The following is a 24,515-nucleotide window of genomic DNA, read 5'->3' on the forward strand; positions in this document are numbered from 1 at the left end:
TTTTCTGTCAGACCACTTCGTTTGTGTTGGAGAAGGACCATCACTAGCTACCAGAAATCCCTGCCTGCGCAACTTCTGATAAGTAAGCCAGCGGTATTTTGGTTCAAGTAAATGCTTTTTCTTTGTAAAACCGTGAGTCCTAGTAAATGTCATGCTGGAATTTCACACATTTCACATATCCTGGACAGAGACTGTGACCTATACAACACGGAAAACTCATTTCTTCAGAGAGGCTTAATGAAACTCTGTAGAAGTACAAATGGAACTGTGACCCGTAAATCTAACCAATCCTTGGCTTATGGCATCTGAAATTTTAAAAAATTTCTCTCTCTCTTTTTTTTTTTTGTTTCTCTGTCTCTCTTTTTTTAAGTGTTAGGTCCTAAGTTAATTTCATACAAACATATAGCAAACAAAGGTACGACAGATCTGAATAATTCATTCAATATTTATATGTTTGTATATTAAAAGCGCGTAAATTAAAGCTTGTTTATTTTATATTTACAGTTGATACAAATGAACTTCAAAGTATCTATTTTCTAGGTTTGGAATTTTATGACTAGCAACCCCTCTAGCTCTAACTCATTTAAAAGCTTAAGAGCTTTTGTTAAAATATTCTCTATTAAGTACTGAGTGTTTCCTAGGGAGCTCAGCATATTTCCATGTGAGTAATCTGATTTAACTAAGAAATGTATCCAAACCACAGTGTCCCTTATTGATCATAAACGTTTGTTTTAATATTTTATTGTAAAAGCTCTTTAATAGCCTGAATAATAGGTTGGTTCCTTGCTTGATAAAGCGTAACGTTTTTTAAAGTTAGAGGTGTTTGGTGGGAGAGAAGCTAATACACTCCTTTTAAACATTTTTCTGCAGGATTAGCTGAACCATCCTTTGTTGCAAAACACGAAGACAGTTTGTTGAAGGATTTGTTTCAGGACTACGAGAGATGGGTTCGTCCTGTGGGACAGCTGAGTGACAAGATAAAAATAAAGTTCGGCCTTGCGATAACCCAGTTGGTGGATGTGGTAGGTGTGCTTCATTTCATCCAGGCTTCCTGAGGGCGTCGTGGGGGCCCAGGCACTGTGTTAGGTAGCGAGAATGACCAAGGTGGGGAGACAGCCATTTTCCTAAAGGAACGCAGCAGGGAAAAATAAGTACTATGCCACAGGCATAGGAATGCTCTGTTTATATAATATTGTATAGTTTAGAAGTCATTGATTTGGTAATTATAATAGGCATATTTTTAATAAGTTCAAAGATAATAAACATTTTATATGGAGGTTTCTCATTACATTTGTTTAAAAATATGATTAAAAAAAGTCAACATTTTAAAGAGGAGAAAGCCCAAGAGTAGAGTTGTAGATTTTTAAGACCAAAAAGTATCTCAGCAGATCATTGTTTCAGTATCACACTTAAAACATAGCAGAGAGTTTTCCACGTGACGTCCAGGGAGTATCAGTTTCCTTGTAACTTGTTCTTACTGTCAAGAGATCCTCTCTATTTAAACGACAGGGTTCATGCTAATTTTTAAATTAGTTTCTTCTTGTTCTGATCATGTCCATCAATAATTGTTTCCCTGCTGTGTTCCCAGAATTGTCCACGTGTGAGTGTGCAAGACAGGAAGTACACTAACATTTACATGCGTGCCTGTATGTCCTAGTGAGGCGATGTGTAATTTTTGTCTAGTGTTTGGAAAGTGCAAACAAATACAAATGAGGAAATAAAAACTGAGTGTGATTCTGCCACCCAGAGATGACCAATAGTAATGTTTTGCTGTATTTCTTGCCAGTTTTTCTTTTGTGTGTATGTTTTAAAATTGGGATATTAATTTTGACATAACGAAGGCTTTTTTTCCTCCTGTTCTTTTCCTCAAAATTTAAATATAGTTTTAATTTCAGTGCAGTGAGCATGCCATGTTGTGTTAGTCTAGTGACCGACACCTCCCTGTACTACTGAGCACTCGTTTTCTCTCTTGTCACATGAAGAACATTTCCTGTGTCCTTACATAATCATCATACAGAAATACAATTTTAATGACTATCTGACATTCCATTTATGATTTATTTAAATATTCTATTGGCAGAATTAATTCCCATTATTTCCTATTATAGATGACAATGATGAATATATTTGTACACAGATGCCTGATTTTCTCTTTCCTTAAGAAAGGTAGTTAACGAATCAAAGGGTATACGTTTTTCTTTTATAGTAAGCTCCGTGCCCAGCGTGAGACTTGAACTTACGGCCTGAGAGCGAGTCTCATGTTCTGCTGACTCAGCCAGCCAGGCGCCCCAAAGGGTAGACATTTTTAAAAGTCTGTGGATATAAGTCACCTTAACTGCCTCCAGAAAGATCAGTGAATATGGGCTGCATTGTGTGGTTGGCCCTCTGCTAGGAAACTTTAAATATAAATACAAATAGGGAGGTAGGAAGGTCAGTGGGGCTTCCTCTCACAGACCTTTCTTTCTAGTTGGGATTATGAGCAAGTAATAGAGTCACTATAGGACATCACAGTACTAAATTGTGAGACCACAAAAATCTGGGAACTCAGATTTTGATTAGATATCAAAGAAAGCAGGATAGAGGAGGCGGCACTTGGGCTGGCCTTGTCGTAAGTGCGGGATTGCACGTGCAGAGAGTAAAGTAACAAGGAGCAGTGTGATCACAGGCTTAGAAGTGACATGGAGCCTTTGTTCAGCTGTTTCCATCAAAAGGTTAATCTTGGGAGCCACTCCCTGGGATGGCCTGATGGGTCGCAGAGGAGCCCACGCGCGGTGGCACTTTGCCCCCTGCCATTTTTCTGTTGGAGAGCTTTGCCTCTTGGAACTAGTTGCTTATCCTTCAAGGTCAAATTTATTTGTCTGACCCTTGGTGGAATCTTTCCAGAGTCCCTAAGACAGTCTCCTCTGTTCTCATAGGCCTTTGCACTTTGACGAGGTGCCGTTACGCCGGCTGGTGCTCATGCTCATTCAGATCTGTGCTCAGCGGAGGCACGGAACTACACGTCCCCACATGGCAGCACTTCTGAAATCACCATGTGTTTTATAATCAATGGCGACTTACGATCCCTTGTCAGCTTTTTCCTTTCTCAGTGCTAAGTACATAAAATCATGCTGTGCCTGTGTTTTAGACTGTGTCTCGGGTTTGAGGACATAGAGTAGTCGAGCCTGTGAATGTTCAATCTAAAATGCCCATGGTGTACCCCACGGCAGGTTATCTGAGATACAGAGCATATTGAAAGGAATGATGTGAAATTAGGTTGCAAAAATGACCCTGCCCTTCTAGAGAACGGCATCGGTGAGCAGGTGTATAGGTGCTGTATGGACAGGAGAGTTTGTATAAAACTGCAAAAATTCTTACTTCCAGAATTATTGTTTCTGTGCTTGAAATAATCAGCCTTGTTTTACATTTTTATAGGATGAGAAAAATCAGTTAATGACAACGAATGTCTGGTTGAAACAGGTGTGTATGAAATGCCAGAGGTCACCCGAGTGGTCCCTGGTGCTGTGACCGGAGGGTTTGCAGCACAGAGAAAACAAGAGTGGGGGGTGTCGGTGGGTGGGCAGGATGCAGGAGGGTGGGGCTGATGGGGTTCTCATGGAGTGGTTGCTGTCTGCCAGGCACTGTCTGGGCACTGGGGAAACAGCAGTGAACAAAATGGACAGAAGTCCTGGCTACCAGGGAGCTTCTTTCTAGTCAGGGGAAAGAAATAAGGAAGCTGTATTGTGCCTCGAATGCACATCTTTACTGGGGGTAAAGGTACAGGAGCATCAGGGATGTACTTTTAAATAGGATGGTTGCGGAAAGCACTGCCGAGAAGGTAATGTTTGAGCAAGGCTTGAAGGAGAAGAAACAAGCCATGTGACTATCTGGGGGAGAAGTGACCCAGGCAGAGAGGGACCAGCATGTGCAAAGGCCCTGTGGCTGGAGTGCTCCTGGTGTGTTTAAGGAGCAGCAAGTAGGCCAGTGTGGGTAGGGGTGAGTGAAACATGGGGAGGAAGGGGTGTGTAGAGGAGGTCAGAGAAGCAGTGGGAGGCCAGGGGTTTAGCAAACACCTGGGCCGCTGCCAGGATTGTGGTGTTTACTGGACTGAGATGGGCACAGGAGCTGAATTATTCTTACATACGTAGCCCCTTTTGTAGAAAGGACTTCTTTGTCTTCTGGGCCATCAGACCTATGTCCTCAGCTGCTGTCATGTGCTTCCTTTTGCTCTTTCTTTACTATCCCTAATTTTAATACTTACTACCAGTTCCCTGACCCTCACTCCTGAAAGGCATGCATCCTTTTTTGGGGGTGCAAGTCTTAGCATGATCCCAGAATGTCACTGCGTGGAGGTTGGGCAGGTGTTTACATCTGTGGAGTGTGTAATAAATCCAGTTCCCCTGCAGGGACCAGTCCAGCCAACGACAATGTAGCTGGAAGAGGGAACGTCTGCCTTAAATCCGGTGCTTACACGCCCGTGGCTGCCACCCCTGGGCAGGGTCGTTGGTGGGGGAAGAGGTACTGAGCAGAGCATGGTCCTCACCTGTGTCCCATGAGAACCAGGGCTGTGCTCCCGAGCTCTTAAGAAACACGTGGAGCTGAGTTTCCTCTGTGGCGAGCAGAGATGCTTTCATGTCTAGAACTTCTGGATTTGGTAAAAAGTATAGCTTTTACTACTCTTGACTATTGATGTCATTGCAATTGGCAATTGAGGCTGTTGTTTTTATTCCGAAGGAGTGGACAGACGTGAAATTAAGATGGCATCCTGAGGACTATGGAGGAATAAAACTAATACGCGTCCCTTCAGACTCTCTCTGGACTCCGGACATCGTTTTGTTTGATAAGTAAGTTATATTCCAAATGCCACTTTGTGTTTTCAAAAGAACACACTTGTATTTTTATTAGGCACTAGTAGTTTTTTCTTCCTTTGGAACATTGCTTAGCTCTAAGATCAAATGACTTGATTGTGTGTTTTTTGTGAACCTACACATAGGTTCTATGGATCCTCTCCTTTTCTTGCTATTTTCTGATCATAAAAGTGTTCTGTGATTTTTAAGACTTGTAGAACATCTGCGAAGTCCAGAAAGGTAGAAGGAAGTTGGGGGGGGGTCACCTATAATCAATCCCATTATCCCTGCCCTTGGAGGCAGCCGTACGCTGTGGCCGACACGTCCAGCAGACTCACTCTGTGCCTGGCCGTGTGCTCCGTGGCTCTGTGCTTTATCTGATTCCCACTATTGTTCGGGTAGCATTGTTGACAGACGAACAGGGGACAGTGTTGTAACCTCGTCCACGGTCACCCAGCCTGCCTGCGTCAGGGTGGGCTTCGCACAAGGCAGCCTGACGTCCTATTTACCCTCTGATTTAATAGACGACATATTTGGCAGATTGCCTTCCAGATTTTGGGGGTATTTAAAAAAATAGTTGAGGTCCTACTTTATGTTCAAGTAAATTTTGCTTCTAATTTTGCTTCAATATCGTATTGGGATTATCCCATGATGAGGACTGTTGAGTCAACTCATCTTCGTAGATATCCTACCTAGATGTGTTTTGAGGACGGTTTTAACTTGGGGAAAGGGTAATTCTGGGATCGAGTTTCAGGTTTTCTAGGACCATCCCATGGCAAATCTAGGAATTTGTGCTTCTCCTAAAGCACTCTAGTATTTGCAAGAAGGCGTTTGTCATGAAGACAGAGCAAATGCTGTGCAGAAACATGAGTCTTTAAACACCTTTTCCCTGCACGCTTCTTGTAGGTAAAGAGGGAACAAGCTATAAGGTCACGGGACACAGCTCCCTGGAGCGTCGCGTTACTCCCGGCCGCTGAAAACGTGTTTCCATAAGCATGAGTCTAGCAAAGTTGCATGAGTTTTAAGATTAAAAAAAACCCCAGTATTTCAAAGAAAGCTTAGGTTGGTCAACTTCTCCAGCATGTGAGTTCATGGGGTAGCAGAGCTAGAGAGGCCCATGCAGCAGGCGTTCAGTATTTGTGATGGAGGGGAAGAGCCCTGTGTGGGGAGTCTAGGAACGTGGACTCGGGCTCTGGCTACTCTCTTAGTGTTTAAATAGCCTAGTTATATCTCATGAGTAAAGTGAACTCTTTCCACCTCTAAAATGTCAGGATGCTATGAAATAGAGTTGGATCATCAGTTTTGGAGAGGACGTGGAGGGAATTCGGTTCTAGGAGCGTTCAGTATTTAAGGAAGGTGGCCTTAGAGCAGAGTCCCTCTATCTCATGCATAATCATCTACAGAGTGTCTTGTGCTTTGGCGTAGGCTTTCTTTCACAGCAGGCTCGTGAAGCGCAGGCTTGGGCTGTGTAGTCTCTCATTGTCACGTGCGTGTGTTTATTTCAGCGCGGATGGGCGTTTTGAGGGGGCCAGCACGAAAGCGGTCGTCAGGCATGACGGCACAGTGACCTGGACGCCGCCGGCAAACTACAAAAGTTCCTGTACCATCGACGTCACATTTTTCCCGTTTGATCTCCAAAACTGTTCCATGAAGTTTGGTTCTTGGACTTACGATGGATCACAGGTTGATATCATTCTAGAGGACCAAGATGTAGACAAGAGAGACTTCTTTGATAATGGAGAATGGGAGATTGTCAGTGCCACGGGGAGCAAAGGGAACAGAACGGATAACTCCTGCTGGTACCCGCACGTCACATACTCCTTTGTAATCAAGCGCCTGCCTCTCTTCTACACCTTGTTCCTTATCATTCCCTGTATCGGCCTCTCGTTTTTAACTGTGCTCGTCTTCTATCTCCCTTCCCATGAAGGGGAGAAGATCTGTCTGTGCACGTCAGTACTGGTCTCTTTGACTGTCTTCCTGCTGGTTATTGAAGAGATTATCCCCTCGTCTTCCAAAGTGATCCCTCTGATTGGAGAGTACCTGGTGTTCACCATGATTTTTGTGACACTGTCCATCATGGTCACCGTCTTCGCCATCAACATCCACCACCGTTCTTCCTCAACACATGACGCCATGGCCCCTTGGGTCCGCAAGATATTTCTCCACAAGCTTCCCAAACTGCTCTGCATGAGAAGTCACGTAGACAGGTACTTTGCTCAGAAAGAGGGGACTGAGAGTGCCAGGAGACCAGAGTCTTCTCAAAACCCACTGGAAGCTGCGCTTGATTCTATCCGCTACATCACCAGACACGTCATGAAGGAGAACGATGTCCGCGAGGTCTGTGACATGTTGTGTTTACAGATGCGCATCTGCTTCTGTTCTAAGCCTGGCAGAGTAAACGGCAGGACCTCGAGACGGCAGAGGTCGGGGGCCGGAAATGTCGACGCGCTGCACCGTAGATCTTCAGCAGCGCTGGTTTCAGTTGGAGCACCTGCCTCGGGGCGTCTCCGCTCGCCTCGCTCTCCACCCCCGGCAACCTCTGTCATTCTCAAGAGTGATAATCCCGCCGTGATCGTTTTACTTCTATCTCCCTAACTTCGTGTCGGAATTCTGTGGTGATCTGTAGGCACAACTTGGGATGATCATTTATCAGAAGTTAATTTATTTTTTAACAAATGAGCCTAATGTAGGCTTTATAAATATAGCCAAGATATTTCTTCTAGAATATGTCTTTTTGTTATTTACAAGAGAATATCAGTGAAATTAAAAGCAGTAAGGTCTTCTCAGGTGTTATATATCATATGTCAAAGTGTTCATGTGAAGTTTAGTAATAGTGCTTAATAATATGCTTAATTTGCTTAAAAATAAAAATTCATGTAAAACTGTTAGAGAAAAATAACTCACATTGGCTTATTTAAGGTTAATATTTAAAATAAGAATTGAACATGAGTACATTCTACTAATGTGATATTAGATTGAACTTTCTTTCAAAACGTCAAATTTCAATGTCACTATTCTTTCTCTTGTATAATGTTTTTAAAGCTATGAATATAGCATTTTCATAATTGAATTAATTTCGAATAGTCCCATTAAAATTATATGAATTCTCATTTCTAAAGCTTTTTTAAATGGGAAAGTTTCTAGCAGGTGTGGGAAGCATCAACGTGAGTCTGGTAAAATTATCACCCTCCCCGCAGAAGGAACATATATTTCTGAAGAACTTTTAATGCTTGTGATATGTGACATTTCTATTTTATGGCAGTAAGATTAGTTTATGAGGTCCAAGGCTATCAATGGAGTCTTATAACATATAGATATTAAATAATGATTTGCATTGAGATGGAATTTAATAAATGTCTGCAAAGTATTGTGCAAAAGGGCCAGCGCTCATCCCCCTGGAGCCAGTAAATGGATTTTATTTTCGGGGGGACTTAGATATCAGTAAAGAGTGTTTACAGCCACCTAAAGTCCACATTATCCCACAACTAGGGGCAGAGCTCCTGTAGGGGTCCTCGTGCCTCACAAAGGCAGGGGCGCCTCTGGGGCTGGGGTGGGGGGGTCTCCGCCTGCCCTTCCTCTGAGGTCACTCGATGCTGCTGAGCTTGCTCGCTCCCTGCTTAGGCTGCAAAATGGGATGAAATGAGGTCCAGGCCAGCAGATCTGAATTCATGAGCTTAGATTAAAATGGCCCTTAGGGAATCTAAAACCAAATAATGCAGGTTGTGGGGCAGGGAAGAGTAAGGGCTATCTAATAGGTACCATTCAGAACCTATTTTTTAAATTTGGCTTGAAATTAATTAACCTCAGGCTGGGTTCTCTTTAAAAATTAAAATAAGTAAACACTACTGGCAAGAATAAGTAATAGAAGTAATTGTATATCATACGAATCAAAGAGATAGTTTTATTATAAAATATCCAAGTAGAATATCCTGACTTTATTAAAAATCTATCAAAATATGCCACTTATATTACAAATCAGTGTGTAAATTAACAGAGTGTGTAGTGTCTCTGAAAGCTCGTAGAGGCTGCGTGTGTCCCGGAGCTCTGGGCACAGGTCACTCACTGTTTTGAGACAGCGGCAGGAGGCAGAAACTGATCTGGCCTCTAACTCAGTGTGTAGTATCTTAAAGTAATCACACAATTTTAAATTATGTGTTTAATGTGTGTTTCTTCTTTCTTTTTTTGCAACAGGTTGTTGAAGACTGGAAATTCATAGCCCAGGTGCTTGATCGGATGTTTCTGTGGACTTTTCTTCTGGTTTCAATTGTTGGATCTCTTGGGCTTTTCGTTCCTGTTATTTACAAGTGGGCAAATATAATAGTACCAGTTCACATTGGAGATACAAATAAGTGACACCTCCCAGGGGCCGTGGTAAGAATCTAGTTACCAAAGGCACACATAGCTGGGGTACCTATAAGCTTAGAAAATGTACATTGTGCTTTAAATTCGATTCCAGCTTTAACAGACTACCAGTTGCTAACATTGGTTTATCTTAATAGATTGCACTTGGAACTTTTTACCTGCATGAGCGAAGCACTAACTGACTCAACGTTTGATCTAGAAATAGCAGCGAAACAGTATCTGAACTGTACTGGTGAAAACCCAATGTTTGTATCCTGGCAAATAACGCCAGTTTGTAATCAACAGTGAAGCTCATCTTCTGTGTTGGAAAATCCCGTTGTATTTGAAGACTGATTTCAGAACTTTTTCTGCATTGGGTAAAGGTACACATTTTCCGTCTCTCTCTATCCTGTCTCCGTGGGGGCACGGCTGAGACGTTGGCATGGTGGCACGCTGGTGTTGGCACGGTGTCCTGCTGCAGTAAATAAGGGAGCTGCTGGGCACGATAACGGTTTAATGTGATGCTGATGTTCCACAACCAACATTTACAAAATGAAAAACGGGAGTTCCTTGAAGGCTTACTTTATTCCTTAGATGCTTAAACTGAACATTTATTGTATTAATATTTTTGTAGCTTACCGTCCACTGTAAAGTCACACCAGACAACTCCTGTGGACACACACAAGTGTCTCCTTAACAACTCCAACCCCCTGGCCCACAGTTTCCACAACTAACCATCTTCTATACAAATCGTAGCATTTCTGTATCCTTCATCTTAGAATAGTCTTCTACAGTGAAGAGAATCCGTTTTACAACCGAGAAGGTCTCTGGATACTGCCAAACCGTACTGTGAAGCAGTCATCTGCTGAGGTCACAGCTGGTTTCTAGGTAGGTAGAAGCACGACATCACGTATCCGAAACGGTTCGGCGTCTCTCTCTCGTCCCAACAGTGACAGGGCTAGGGCCTTAGAGCTGCGAGGGTCCGTGGACGTCGTGCAGTCTTAGCCTTTCACTGCGTGCCCAGGACCGGATGGACTGTCGTGGGTGAACGAGTCGGAGTCCACTGGGGAGAGCACATCAGCGGAAGCCCGGGTTTGATGCGCGCCTCGCTCTCACACGAACAAATGCCGTGTTTATAGTAAGTAACCGTCTGAGGGTTACTTACTATATTTAGCTACTTACTACATATATCTGAAGCTGACTGTAGGCACGTGGTCGGTGTCATTTAACAAGTGAACCTTGGGGTTTGCTGAGTTTAAACTGCCTGTTGCTAGCTTAGCACGAAATCTCCCCAATTTCTCGTCTGTCTGCATTGTTACTTAAAATTTCTGTAAGTAAATAAATTTTATAGAAATCTTCCTTTGACTTACTGAAACATGAGTCACCGTGGGCTGTAATTTTGTCGGTTTTATTTCTGCATAGCCAAAACATCAGAATGACTAGTGAGAAGATCAAAATGGTCTCTGTGAATCCTCGTCTCCTCCCAGTGGCTAGTCAGACTCAAGACTTGCGGTATGGGAGAATCTCTTCTTAATAATCTGTCTAAAGCAGTGGTTCTCAATCAGGGGCGGTTTTGCGCTCGATGGGACACCTAATTTTTCAAGACATTTTTGGTTGTCCTAACTGGCAATGGACCGGGGGTACGTCACTGGCACCTGGTGGGCAAAGACTGGGGCGTCACTAAAGATCCTACAATGTTTCTTTACCAAAAAGGCTGGTTAAATGTTCATTTATCTATAATAAATACTCCTGACGTTTTTCTTGCATGAATCTTTTTTGATAAAAATCAAGACAACTGGATAAATAAGTAAGCCTTGAAATGTGAGAAACGATGCTGGTAGCTTGATGATAGAAAGTGTAAGAGCCTAAATGTAAGGCTTAAAACAATAAAAGTCTTGGAAGAAGACAGGACGAATTCTTTACAACCTGGATTTGGCAGGGATGTCTTGGATATCACACAAAAGAGCACAGGTGACAAAAAACTGATGAACTGGAATTGATGAAAATTTAAAACTTTTGTGCATCAGAAGACACTATCAACAGAGTGAAAAGGCAGTCTACAGAGTGGGAGAAAATATTTGCACATCACATACTTGAGAAGAGGTTAATAACTGCAATACATAGAGAACTCCTAACACGTAACCACCAAAAACCCCAAACAACCCAAGTCAGCAGTGGAAAAGGACCCGAGCAGACACGTCTCCAAACAAGACGTACAGATGGCCGAGAGGCACAGGAGACCATGCGCCACGTGACTCATCACGTAAATGTGAATCAAAACCACAGCGGGCGCAACTAATGAATCATCGAGCCTTACATCGGAAACTGGGGATGTACTGTACGGTGACTAACATAATATAATAAAAAATCATTAAAAAAAAAAAAAACCACAGCGGGACGCCAGCTCACACGCGTTAGGATGGCTGTCCTCGCGAGCACAGGAAGCAAGTGTTGACGAGGACGTGGCCAGCTAGAGCCCTCTGAGCGCGAGAAGGTGCGGCTGCGGCGGGAAAGAGTACGTGCTTCCTCGAAAGATTGAAAACAGAGTTACCACAGGATCCGACAGTTCCACCTCCGGGCGTATACCCCAAAGAACTGGAAGCAGGGTCTCCAACAGATCGTTGTGCACCTACGTCTGTGACAGCCAAGAGGTGGGAGCCACCCCAGTGTCGGATGAATGGATAAGCAGAGTGTACACATGCACGGGAAATGCACTCAGCCGTGAACAGGAAGGACATTCTGACACCTGCCACAGCGCGGACGAGCCTTGAAGACAGTATGGCTCGCTGAAGGAAGCCGGGCACGAAAAGACAAATACTGCATCATCCCACTTCTGTAGGGTACTTAGTCAAAATCATACAAATAGTGGAATGTAGGTGCCAGGGGGAGAGGGGCTGGGGAGTTCGTGTTTCCCAGGATGAAGAGGGTCTGGAGATGGGGGTGGCAGGTGCACAACAGTGTGACCGTCTGTCCTACACTGAGCTGTGCGCCTGACACCGATGAGGACAGTACATGTCCCGGGTGAGTGTGTTTTACCACAAGGAGAAACAAATGCGCCCCCGGCCCCTGTGGGTCAGCATCCGGCGAACCCGGTGTGGCGCTCACGCCTCGTCCCTCGCCAACAGAGGCTGCAGAAACAATCCCGCCGTCCCCAGAATGCACACCAGGATGAAGACCCACAGGAAAATGCGATCGATGACCATGGCGACGTACTTCCAATCATCCTGAATCTGAAAAACAAAAACAAACATCGGGAAAGAGGAAAAAATAAAGCATGAAGGGCAGGCAGAGGGACCCATTTCCAGCAGGAACATCGGATAAACGTGTTGCAGCAACAGAAGGCGTTGTGCCACCAAACGCGAGAAACCTCATGTCCCTAACGCAGTCCGAGGACACCCACCATTCCCAGGTTTCCCTCTATGCCCTGCGAGAAACAGGTGTGAAATATTCATGTTAAGTCTGTTTTAAATCAGAGATTTCTTGGGGCGTCTGGCTGTGTCGGTAGAACGTGCGACTCTCGATCTTGGGGTTGTGAGTTCAAGCCTCATGTCTGTGTAGAGCTTACTTTAAAAAAAAAAACCAGAAATTTCTTAATGTTACATAATCTATTTTTTAAAAGATTTTATTTATTTATTTGACACAGAGGGAGAGAGCAAAAGCAGGGGGAGGGACAGAGGGAGAAGCAGACTCTCCGCTGAGCAGGGAGCCCCATGCGGAGCTCGATCCCAGGACCCTGGGACCATGACCTGAGCTGAAGGCAGACGCTTCACCGACTAAGCCACCAGGTGTTCCATAATCTATTTTTTCTAAACTGATTTCTAATTTATAAAGTTAGTAAAACCAGTTCTTTGACTTGTGTCTGTGGGAAGACTCCTGGGCCTTGTTAGAAAAGCTAATACAATCCAAACATCACTGACCGTTGCTTCCAAGTACTGCTTTTATCCCGTTTTAGATACTAATTTCCTTTCAGCATCTGTTCCACACATGAAAATCAGCACATCAGGGCCAGGCCGTCATCCTCACCCCACGGCCCTCCCCAGGCCCAGCTAAAGCCAAAGATCCTCTTCAACTGTAAGGCCAAAGTATGGTGGACAGGCTGGAAACCAGACATAATTGCGGACAATAAAGTAAGGGAAGAAAGAACAAGACTAATTGCACATAATACAGCTTCAGTTCAGGCCTGAAATAGGAAGGAGAATTATATGTTAATTATACTCCTAGACAACTCAGAAAGCAAGGAAACCATAATTGAATTGAGAAAGAGAGAACCCATGAATCAACGAATTTTGAAGGAATAATCACATAATAAAGAGGCAGCATGTGACTTAGTAATTGAATTAAGTGCACTGAAACGGGGCTGGGAGACAAGAATTTTCTTTCCCGTCCTGAGCTGGAGTGCATGTGTGCTCTTGAAGACACTACGGATTCTCTGCTAAAATTAGAATTGTGTTGCCCTGTTGGCCAGGTGCTTCATTTCAAGTCCTGTAAATGCCTCAAACACACAATAGACCCTGTGATTCCTCCCACCACAGCCAGCTGCACCCCCCACGGCTGTCACAGGCGGAGGGTGGAAACGCAGACACTTGGGAGACACTCTGACTTCAATCCCAGAGTCTGAGAATCTGGGTAAATTACGTGACCTCTCTTCACCTTGACTGCTCCATCTGTGAAATGCAGATAAGAGCAGTACTCACCCTCCTTAATCCCTCCACCCCTCTCCCCTCCAGCAACCCTCAGTTTCCTGTGATGAAGTCTCTTATGGTTTGTCTCCCTCTCTGATTTTGTCTTGTTTTATTTTTCCTTCCCTTCCCCTATGGTCCTGTTTTGTTTCTTAAATTCCACATGAGTGAAACCATAGGATAATTGTCTTTCTCTGATTGACTTATGTCACTTAGCACAATCCCCTCCAGTTCCATCCGTGTCGATGCAAATGGTGGATAATCATCCTTTCTGATGGCTGAGTGATAGTCCATTGTAAATATGAACCACATCTTCTTTATCCATTCACCTGCTGAAGGGCATCTTGGCTCCTTCCACAGCTTGGCTATCGTGGACGTTGCTGCTGTGAACACTGGGGTGCATATGGCCCTTCAGATCACTACGTTTGTATCTTTGGGCGAAATACCCGGTAGTTCAATTGCTGGATCATAGAGTAGCTCTATGTCCAATGAGCACTGGGTGTTATATGAGACTGAATCACTGAACTCTGAAACTAATAATATACCGTATGTTAATTAATTGAATTTATTTTTTTAATAATATTTTTTATATTAGTCACCATACAGTACATCCCTAATTTTTGATGTAGAGTTCCACAATTCATTACTTGCGTATAACACCCAGTGCACCATGCAATTTGTGGCCTCCTTAATACCCATCACCAGCCTATCCCATTCCCCCACTCCCCTCCCCTCTGAAGCCCTCAGTTTGTTTCCCAGAGTCCAGAGTCTCTCATGGTTCATTCTCCCTTCTGTTTACCCCCCCTTTCTTCTTCCCTTTCTTCTCCTACCAATCTTCCTACTTATGTTCCATAAATGAGTGAAACCGTATGATAATTGTCTTTCTCTGCTTGACTTATTTCGCTTAGCATTATCTCCTCCAGTCCCGACCATGTTGCAGCAAATGTTGAGAAATCATTCTTTTTGATGGCTGAGTAATATTCCATTGTATATATGGACCACATCTTCTTGATCCAGTCATCTGTTGAAGGGCATCTCGGCTCCTTCCACAATTTAGCTATTGTGGACAGTGCTGCTATGAACATTGGGGTGTATATGCCCTTCTCTTCACTACGTCTGTATCTTTGGGGTAAATACCCAGCAGTGCTATTGCTGGGTCATAGGTTAGCTCAATTTTTAACTTTTTAAGGGACCTCCACACTGTTTTCCAGAGTGGCTGTACCAACTTGCATTCCCACCAACAATGTAGGAGGGATCTCCCTTCTCCACATCCTCTCCAACATTTGTTGTTTCCTGCCTTGTCAATTTTTGCCATTCTAACTGGCGTAAGGTGGTATCTCAGTGTGGTTTTGATTTGAATTTCCCTGATGGCTAATGATGTTGAACATTTTTTCATGTGTCTGTTAGCCATTTGTATGTCATCATTGGAAAAGTGTCTGTTCATATCTTCTGCCCATTTATTGATTTGATTGTTTGTTTCTTGGGTATTGCGTTTGAGATGTTCTTTATAGATCTTGGATACCAGTCTTTTATCTGTAGTATCATTTGCAAATATCTTCTCCCATTCCGTGGGCTGCCTCTTAGTTTTTTTTGACTGTTTCCTTTGCTGTGCAGAAGCTTTTTATCTTGATGAAGTCCCACAAGTTCATTTTATCTTTTGTTTCTCTTGCCTTTGGAGATGTGTCATGAAAAAGGTTGCTGTGGCCGATGTCAAAGAGGTTGCAGCCTATGTTCTCCTCTACGATTTTGATGGATTCCTGTCTCACATCGAGGTCTTTCATTCATTTGGAGTTTATCTTTGTGTATGGTGTGAGAGAGTGGTCACGTTTCATTCTTTTGCATGTAGCTGTCCAATTTTCCCAGCACCATTTATTGAAGAGACTGTCTTTTTTCCACTGGATGTTTTTTCCTGCTTTATCAAAGATTAGTTGCCCAAAGAGCCGAGGGTCCATTTCTGGGTTCTCTATTCTGTTCCATTGGTCTATGTGTCTGTTTTTGTGCCAGTACCACGCAGTCTCTGTGATCACAGCTTTGTAGTACAGCTCGAAATCCGGCAACGTGATGCACCCAGCTTTGTTTTTCCTTTTCAACAATTCCTTGGCGATTCAGGGCCTTTTCTGGTTCCACACAAATTTAAGGGCTGTTTGTTCCAGTTCTTTGAAAAATATCATTGGTATTTTGATTGGGATGGCATTGAAAGTGTAGATTGCAGACGACATGATACTCTATATGGAAAACCCAAAAGAATCCACCTCCAAACTACTAGAAGTTATAGAGCAATTCAGTAATGTGGCGGGATACAAAATCAATGCTCAGAAATCAGTTGCATTTCTATACATGAACAATGAGACTGAAGAAAGAGAAATTAGGGAATCCATTCCATTTACAATAGCACCAAAAATCATACGATATCTCGGAATTAACTTTACCAGAGACGTAAAGGATCTATATTATAGAAACTACAAATCACTCTTGAAAGACACTGAAGAAGACACAAAAAGATGGAAAAATATTCCATGGTCCTGGATCAGAAGAATTAATATAGTGAAAATGTCTATGCTACCCAGAGCAATCTACACTTTTAATTAATTGAATTTGAATAATAAAAAAGAACAGCACTCACCTCAGAAGGTGAGGAAACGCGCTGGCACACAGTCCTTCATGGATTGAAGTTCATGCTGATTAATAACACGACCCTTCTCAACTACAGACGTTCCTCTGACAGCACTTTGTGGGCTTAGCCCAGTGCAGAAGGAGGGGACTTGGGTCTCACACATGAACACACGTGTGTTGCACGAAGAGCAGGGCGAGAACTAACTTTAGGTCTAACTGTTAAAGTCTTGAAGGTGCGAGGACCTGGGGCCTTTTCTGGAAACTTTGGAACTAATGATGACAGAAGCATCAGGCAAAATGGTGAACCAGCACAAGCCCTTGGCTCATTGTCCCAGCCTGGCCCTGGAACGTCCCGGACGCCAGAGGAGTCTGTATGTTAGGGGCTGGTGGCACCTGGCCCGGGGTGCCCTGGGGCGGCCAAAGGAGGGCCCCGGGCGGACGGGCTGGGTACAGCTTTGGGCTGTGCCCTTTTCACCCCTAATGCTCTGCTTCTTTGCAGACTGCCCACTCCCTGCCCAGAGATGCAGGTCTCCTGTGAGCAGTTGAGAGCCTGGTGCAGGTGAAAAGACGGGAAGTCGAGCTGTCCCTTGAGGGACAAGGTCACCCAGAGGGAAGGAGGCACCTTTGAAGGCTCATCTAGTCCAGTCTGTGGCCATGTGGGCACCTCCCCAAACACAATCCACAAGGATGGCGGATGACCCCAGAAAAAGTGAGTTTACAGACCTCAGTACAGAGACTTAGCCATTTGAAAGGAAATTCACACAGTGGACAGGTTAAGGATTGAACGTAAACATGAGATCTGCAGCGATTACAGAGTATTAGAGACGTGAAGTAGAAGGCGCAGGGTCACAGAAGAACCAAGTCAGACAAGCCAAGGAAAAGACGTAAGAGACGGGACAGCCAGCAGGAGGGGACTGAGAAGAGGGGTGAGGGGCAGGAAGGAACCCAGAGGAGAGGTGAGGGGCGGTGGGCAGGAGGGGAGATGTGGGGGACTGGAAGCACACGTGTGTCGTTCAGGGAAAGAGGAAGGGGAGGAAATCTTCACAGAAATCCTGGACTCCCTGAGAACTGGAGGTGGGAAAGTTCGGGTGCGGCAGCTGGTGGGAATGCTCGTCTGGGAGAGACCTGCACCACAGCCCCAGCTCCCTGGGTTTACAGGTTCCGGAGGCTCTACACACAATCCATCAGTCAGACAAACAACGCCAGGTTAACTGAGAACTTCTCATCAGGGTTACTGAAGCAGTAGTAGTTTTTAAGTATTTAAGGAAAGGAACTTCAACTCTAGAATTTTGGATCCAGCTAAACTCCCTTGAAAATGAGAGTTTTTACATTTTGAAGCCCACAGGCCTCCGAAGGTTCAACCTTAAGCCCTCGAGAAGGCATGACACGCGGGGAGAGGGGAGCAGGAGGGCGCCCCGGGACGCCTGCGGTAAGTGCTGGGTGCCTCGAAGCGGAGTAAGGAACGGGGGCGTTCCCCCCCCATCCCTGATCCCCGATCCAGAACGCAGCTCCAGCAACATCCAGGGCAGCCGGGCCGGGGCAGCCAGGGAGAGCAGAGGGGAGCACGGTGGGGTCGGGGTCGAGACATGGATACCAAGTGATGAGGAGGGTCTGGCGTGTGGGTCTGACTCACGGAGGCACAGCCTCCCCCCTCCCCAAGAACGAAAAGACGCGGCTTTCCAAGCAGCAGCCAGGATTCGGACTTAGTGCACGGCACGAACTCTGGGAGGAAAGAAAGGTAAATGGAAAACACAATAACATGGCAGAAACTGAGCCCAGGTACGAGAGTGCCTCCAACTCCGGAATTAACGAGTTACTGATGAGAAGTGAGACTGGAAGGAGCGAACACACATCCACGCTGTGTGCATGGCATCCGCGCATAAGGATACCGCGGTGTGTGTCTGTCTCCACCCAGCAGAAGACAAGCTGTCTCAGGACCTGCAGCGCGGAAGATCCTGGCTCGGGCCTGGGCACACCTCCCAGAACACGGTGCCGCCCCAGGATGACCGGCCGAGAAACACGCCATCAGCAGAGCGCTTCCAAGGGACCCCGAGCTCAGGGACTAATACAACTACACTTCTTACTGTAAGACCAAGCAGGAGCACGCGGTGACCCACGAGAGCAGCCATGTCAGGGACACTAGGGCATTCCCGTGCCTTGGGGGCCAGCGTGGTCATGGTCGGGAGCACAGCCCACAGTGAGGTTCTGAGGGGCCGAGTGCCCTGAAAACCCGCAAGGCTGGGCCACAGACCCAGGAGTGAAAGCCTCTCTGGAAAACCGTGGACCACGACCCAGGGGAAGGAGGGCCCCTTCAGGCAGCTCAAGTGTCCTCAGCAAGGGGTGGGCATCTGTCCTGGATCTCACTGCCCGCTCACCAACGGGCTGCTGTCTGCTGGCCTGCAGGTCAGATTTCTGCCATTTCTGGAAAAACGGGAGAGCTAACAGCAGGCCCACAGCACCTGTGGCAATGGATGACCAGAGGTGAGCCGTGGCTGCCCCTTGAGATGAACCGCGTGCCACAAGTTTGCCATTAATTTATGTTCTGGGCATTTCAGTGGCAACTTCCCTTTTACAGTAACAATTTTTAAGTGTCCTTTTGTAGAAAAGATGCTTGTGAAACTCTAACACTTTGTATGCTGTCTAATAACTTTGGAATAGAGTTAATTTTTTTTTTTTAAGATTTTGTCAGAGAGAGAGATCGAGTGCACAAGGGGGGGGCGGCAGGCAGAGGGAGAAGCAGGCTCCCCACTGAGCCGGGAGCCGGACGCAGGACTCGATCCCAGGACCCTGGGATCATGACCTGAGCTGAAGGCAGACGCTCAACCAACTGAGCCCCCCAGGCGCCCCTAGAGTTAATTTCTGATAGCTTGACAGAGGCTTGAGTAGGAGTACTTAGAGCTCCATCTTTGCGAAATATCCGCTAACTGAAATGACGACATTCGGAGTGCATAAAGAAAGCGTAGATTGCACCTGCCAACGTCACCGGTGTCAGGGACACGAGATTTTCATGGATCGGGTGCTTATGCTCCAGCAGCTGCTTCTCTGTCTGCCTTTTCGGCTCAATGACAGGGTCAGCAGGCGTCCCCACGGTGCCAGGGGAGCTCACAGCTGCGCAGGCGGGGTGGGGGGGCGGGACAGGCGGCGGCTGCGTGCTCCCTCCTGGCTCCTCTGCTGTCATGTGTGTTCAGAGTGGAGTGAAAGAGGCCCCAGTCGTTCCCCCATCAGCGTTAATGACCCACCGTGCATCAGGAGCCGAAATGATCTCTTCGTTAGCTCTTTGCTAATAAGCAACTTAAGGCAGAGCCAATTCATTTGAAAGCAGAGCTCCTTATAAAATCATCACATGGGATTTTGATAACCTCTGGGGTAAACAGAGGGTCAGGGAGCAGCCAGACGCGTGATATTATTAAGTGTTAAACTTCTAATACTTCACATTAGTTCTAGTGTGAGATCTGTGGAGGAAATGGAAGTTCACCCAGTTAAAAACAACGAGCAAGAGAGTTGGCCTGGATCCTTCAGGAGAGAAGATGTACAAACTGCCAATAGCATACGGAAAAGATTCCTACTCGCTCCTCAGCAGGGAAAGTCTGGTTAAAACGGCAACGATGCACCAGTTTGCACATGTCAGAGTGAGGGCGTGCAGCCACGGCAGCTCTCAAACGTCACCTGGGGTGAGACGTCACTGGCCCAACGCCTTGGGAACCTCGCAGTAGCCACCACCGAAGTTAAAAATGTCTCCGTGCAGTGATCAGCAAGGGACACGGGTGCGTACGTTCACCAGAAGACGCGTATGAGAATATTTATGGTACCTTCCCCAAAATAGCCCCAAACTAGAAATAACCGCACGTGCAGCAACTGTGGAATACGGCAGCAGCAGGTGTCATGGAAACACACACCTCAGAAACACTGGGTTGGATGAAAGACATCAACCGTGGAAGGGAGTGCGCCGCGGAATCCTATTTATACCAGGGTCAAGGAAAGGTAAAGCTAACCGACGTCCAGGAGGTCGGGATCAGTGGTTACCGAGGGTGGGGGTCATTGGGAGGGGGCACGGAAACGTCCCACGTCCTTACTCAGCTCAGGGTGACACGTGTGCACTTACACCTAAATGGGGCAGGCACACAGCCGGAAAGTAAAGTGTCTGCTGTAGGTCAGCTCAGGGCTACGTGGAGGTGGTCTGCTCTCGCGCCCTCTTGTGGCTCATCTCCGGACCGCCAGCCACTCGGGGCCCGACTCCGGGGCACGCACGTGGGGCTGGGAGCAGTGATGCCACACATTCAGGGACACCCGGCTGGTCCGTGGAGAAGCGGCCGGAGCACAGCTGCGGACTTGGGTCGAACCTCTCGGGCCCACCCTGCGCGTCTGCCCCAGGGAGTACGTCTCCTTACCTCTTTGGCTTCGTTTTGTGCTTTCATATTTTCGGCAATATACTTGACGCTCTGGATGGCTTCTCTGATTTCCGGCGACAGCGTAGAGAGGGCCAGCACGGCGTGGACGGACTCCGAGCTGGAGCTTCTCGGGAGGTTGGCGCTGAAATTTGAAATTTTTATCCTGTGGTGGTGACACTGGCCGCACGTCCCGTCCTGGCAGGGACAGCCTTCCTTGCAGCCTCTGGGCTCGGTGCGGCTGAAGCAGTTCAGGTTGGAGAGCTCCGCGTTGTACGAGGGCCTCGGCTTCTGGGTGTGGCCCTCGCTCCCGGCCGGCCTGGTCATGAACATGACCCTGGGAAGCAGGTGCAGGAAGATGGTCCTGACCCACGCGGGCATGGTGTGCGTGGTCGGCGTTCTGTAGTGCACGTTGAGCACGAAGACCGTGATGACGATGGACAGCGTGACGAAGATCATGGTGAACAGCAGGTACTCGCCGATGAGCGGGATGACCAGCGAGGTGGAGGGGATGGTCTCGGTGATGACCAGCAGGAAGACGGTGAGCGAGAGCAGCACGGAGATGCAGAGCGTCACCTTCTCGCCGCAGTCGGACGGCAGGTAGAAGACGAGCACGGTGAGGAAGGAGATGAGCAGGCAGGGGATGATGAGGTTGATGGTGTAGAAGAGGGGCAGGCGGCGGATGTAGAGCGAGTACGTGATGTCGGGGTAGATCTCCTCGCAGCAGTTGTACTTGATGTCGTGCTTGTAGCCGGGGGCTTTGATGATGGCCCACTCGCCGCTCTCCCAGTAGTCCTTGAGGTTCATGGAGGAGCCGATGAGGACCAGGTCGATTTTTGCCTTGTCGTAGGACCAGGACCCGAACTTCATGGTGCAGTTCTGGTAATCGAACGGAAAGTAGGTCACGTCGATTTTGCACGAGCTCTTGAAGATGGCCGGCGGGATCCAAGTCACCTCCCCCGTGTACTTGAGTAAAGCTTTGGTCTTGTCGTCCACCTGGAAGTCCCCAACAGCGCTGCAGAGACAGATGGACGGCACACGGTCACGACCACGCGCTCACCCGGGCCCGCTTCTCACACAGCCGGCCACCAGTGCAAGTAACCGCTTATCAGACCACACAGCAGGAGAGTGTGCCAGAGAGGGTCACCCAGGCCGCCACCCCGCTGACAAAGGGGACACCGTGGCCCAAGCCTGCGTTCCCCCGCCCCGGGGCATGTCCCTGGATCACTCCACAACTGTGACTCTGCCTCGATATTTACTGAGACGCTTTCAAAGGCCAGAAAGGGACTGTTTCCCCTGTAAAGAAATGGGATGAATGCCGTCCTTGAGGCAGGAAACCTGTGGGGATATTTGGCCCTCGTTCTGCTATGGTTTCGACCCGTCAGCACCTCACTCAGTCTCTGGTGCGCACCTACTGTGTGCACACGGGCGTGCGAAGCCAGGCTGGGGGGTGCTGTGGGGGCACTCCCCCTGCCCGGAGGCCCACCAGTCAGGCTGGCCCCGAACCCGGCCTGCGACCCTGCTCTCCCCACCCCCAGCCGCGCTCTGCTTGAACAATCACGTGTTCTAATTCCTTGTCTTTCGAACCCTGCACAACAGGTTCCTTTACCTTCTGGTTCCCCATCTGCCCCCATTTTCTCCCTTCCTTCCACCTCTGTGCACCCGGACCGTCTACACAGAGCCCCGTGGACCCGAGTCCTGCATCTGAGAGTCACGACAGTGGCCTCGCCCCAGGGAGGCACTACTGGTCTCTGAGTTCTGCACTGGAGGCATCCACACCCTGCAGAAGCAGCCACCACACCCGTCCGCCTCGAGGGCTGGAAGACAGGGCAAACCCGAACGTTTGGGGACAGCTGTGTGTTCTCTGTTGTTCAGTGAGAACGTGTGGACACAGAAGGGACGCGTCTTCTGGTCTCTGTGGAGACCACTGCCTCCCTGTCCTCTGGTCGGCTGCTCTGCCCCACAGGTGCCCTGCTGGCTTTATTCACGCTCAGTGCCCTCGGTATCCGCTGCGCCCTTCGGTCACGCTCAGTGCCCTCGGTATCCCGCTGCGCCCTCCGTTCTCACACGGTCCCTCCTTGCTTCGGGCCCACGCGTCCAGGAGGCATGAGAATTGGGCAGGGCCCATAAGGTCCTGACTCCTGAGTCTCCCGAAGAACCCATGGGGCCTGCTCAGGGAGGCTGAGAAGACCCCAGAAGAACCTTCCTCATGGTGTCCCAGGTCCACAAAATGTGGGAGCAGAAAGGGACCTCCAGGCCACGGTCCTGCTCCCTTCTCTGTGAATACATGTCCACTGGCAGACAGCCACACTGTCTGCGGTCTGCGGCTGCTTTAGGGGGACGAGGGCAAAGGGGCCACAGTTGGGACTGGCCCACAAAGTCTAAATTCTTACTGCCTGGCCCTTCCCAGCTGCCGCCCTAGTCTAACGCCCTCACTGAAGAGGAAACCGACGGTCAGATCGCAGGCTCCCATGAAGCGTTTGTGGCAGAGCCTTGACCCACCGGAACTGGGGGCACAAGTGATGGGTCACTAAACCACCCACGCGCCCCAAGGCCAAACACGGGAGTGAAGTTTGCCCCGGTGGTGGGTGCTCAGTCCTGCCTGTTCCCGGGGATCCTGGTCACAGAGCTGTGCGTGCCCCGACCGGAGGCCTGTTTGCTAACAGGGCCATGTCCGTAACCTCCGTCTCGGCCACCGGCACACAGGGAAGACCACGACCCAGCTGGGCCCTGGGGGGCAGCACGGCACCCCCCAGACAGGGCCCTTGTACGCATCATAGGTAATAAATGGTTGCAGCCTCGGGGTGTCCAGCCGGCAGCAAGACACAACGGGGGTGGGAGGGGCCGGGCCCGCGTACAAGGCCGTTGAAGGAGAGAAGGCAGGTGGGGGCTTGCTCTCGGGGAGACAGAGCCTCAGCGGGGCGAGGGTGGTGAGCAGTGGGAACGTTCTCTCCAAATTCCCAGCAGCAGAAAGACAGGCAACCCAGGAGCAAAGAAAAACCTACCGACCACGTCGTCCAAGTCAGGTTACGTGCAAACAAGCTTCAGGATACGAGCATGTGGGTACCAATGACCAAGCCCACGGGGGCCTGCGAGGGACCGGGGTCAGCTGGGGGCAGTGGTGGCCGTGAGAGGAGGAAGTTCTCGAGTCCCAAGAGCCCCAGACACACAAACCACCAAAAGGCATGTGCCCCGCAAGAAAGAGGCCCCCGCTCTGTGCTGAATCCTTAGCAAGGGGAGCAGTGAAATGGGGGAGGGGGGCCCATGGCTTTGTTTGTGGGGGAGAACCATGAAGGTGGTGGAGTCCACAGACGGTCTGCAGGGATGGCCGGATGGCCGTCAGCCATGTGGGCTTGAGGGTCTCAGAAATTCCTCCCCCAGGGGCGCCTGGGTGGCACAGCGGTTAAAGCGTCTGCCTTCGGCTCAGGGCGTGATCCCTGCGTTATGGGATCGAGCCCCACATCAGGCTCCTCCGCTATGAGCCTGCTTCTTCCTCTCCCACTCCCCCTGCTTGTGTTCCCTCTCTCGCTGGCTATCTCTATATCTGTCAAATAAATAAATAAAACCTTTAAAAAAAAAAAAAAAAGAAATTCCTCCCCCAAGCTCCCTCCCAGGAGGATAGACACCCACCCAGGAAAACGCTGCTTAGGGTAGGACCCAAGTTAAACGGG

General features: G+C 48.0%; 2 protein-coding genes across 2 annotated transcripts in view; one reads left to right on the plus strand and one right to left on the minus strand.

Moving 5' to 3' along the window:
• CHRNA5 (cholinergic receptor nicotinic alpha 5 subunit) lies at positions 1-11,554 on the plus strand. The gene is made up of 6 exons (XM_026510643.4): positions 1-82; positions 871-1,022; positions 3,415-3,459; positions 4,714-4,823; positions 6,332-7,163; positions 9,018-11,554. The coding sequence occupies exons 3-6, from the start codon at positions 3,433-3,435 to the stop codon at positions 9,177-9,179; spliced, it is 1,131 nt and encodes a 376-aa protein (XP_026366428.3). The 5' UTR covers positions 1-82; positions 871-1,022; positions 3,415-3,432; the 3' UTR covers positions 9,180-11,554.
• Positions 8,705-24,515, minus strand: part of CHRNA3 (cholinergic receptor nicotinic alpha 3 subunit) — a 20,952-nt gene continuing 5,141 nt past the window's right edge. Inside the window, exons 5-6 of the mRNA XM_026510641.4 lie at positions 20,848-21,859; positions 8,705-12,397 (exon numbers count right to left, since the gene is read on the minus strand). Coding sequence (XP_026366426.1) covers positions 12,269-12,397; positions 20,848-21,859 — 1,141 coding nt within the window. The 3' untranslated portion in view covers positions 8,705-12,268. The remainder of the gene's footprint in view (positions 12,398-20,847; positions 21,860-24,515) is intronic.

The sequence above is a fragment of the Ursus arctos genome, unplaced genomic scaffold (genome assembly GCF_023065955.2).
Source record: "Ursus arctos isolate Adak ecotype North America unplaced genomic scaffold, UrsArc2.0 scaffold_28, whole genome shotgun sequence".
In the NCBI taxonomy this organism is placed as follows: Eukaryota; Metazoa; Chordata; class Mammalia; order Carnivora; family Ursidae; genus Ursus; species Ursus arctos.

Excerpts from the sequence above, each read along its gene's own strand:
- CHRNA5 (XM_026510643.4), top strand. The coding sequence starts at position 3,433 with ATGACAACGAATGTCTGGTTGAAACAG. Across the intron at positions 4,824-6,331 it reads GACATCGTTTTGTTTGATAA|CGCGGATGGGCGTTTTGAGG; the intron begins GTAAGTTATATT and ends TGTTTATTTCAG. Across the intron at positions 7,164-9,017 it reads AGGAGAACGATGTCCGCGAG|GTTGTTGAAGACTGGAAATT; the intron begins GTCTGTGACATG and ends TTTTTGCAACAG.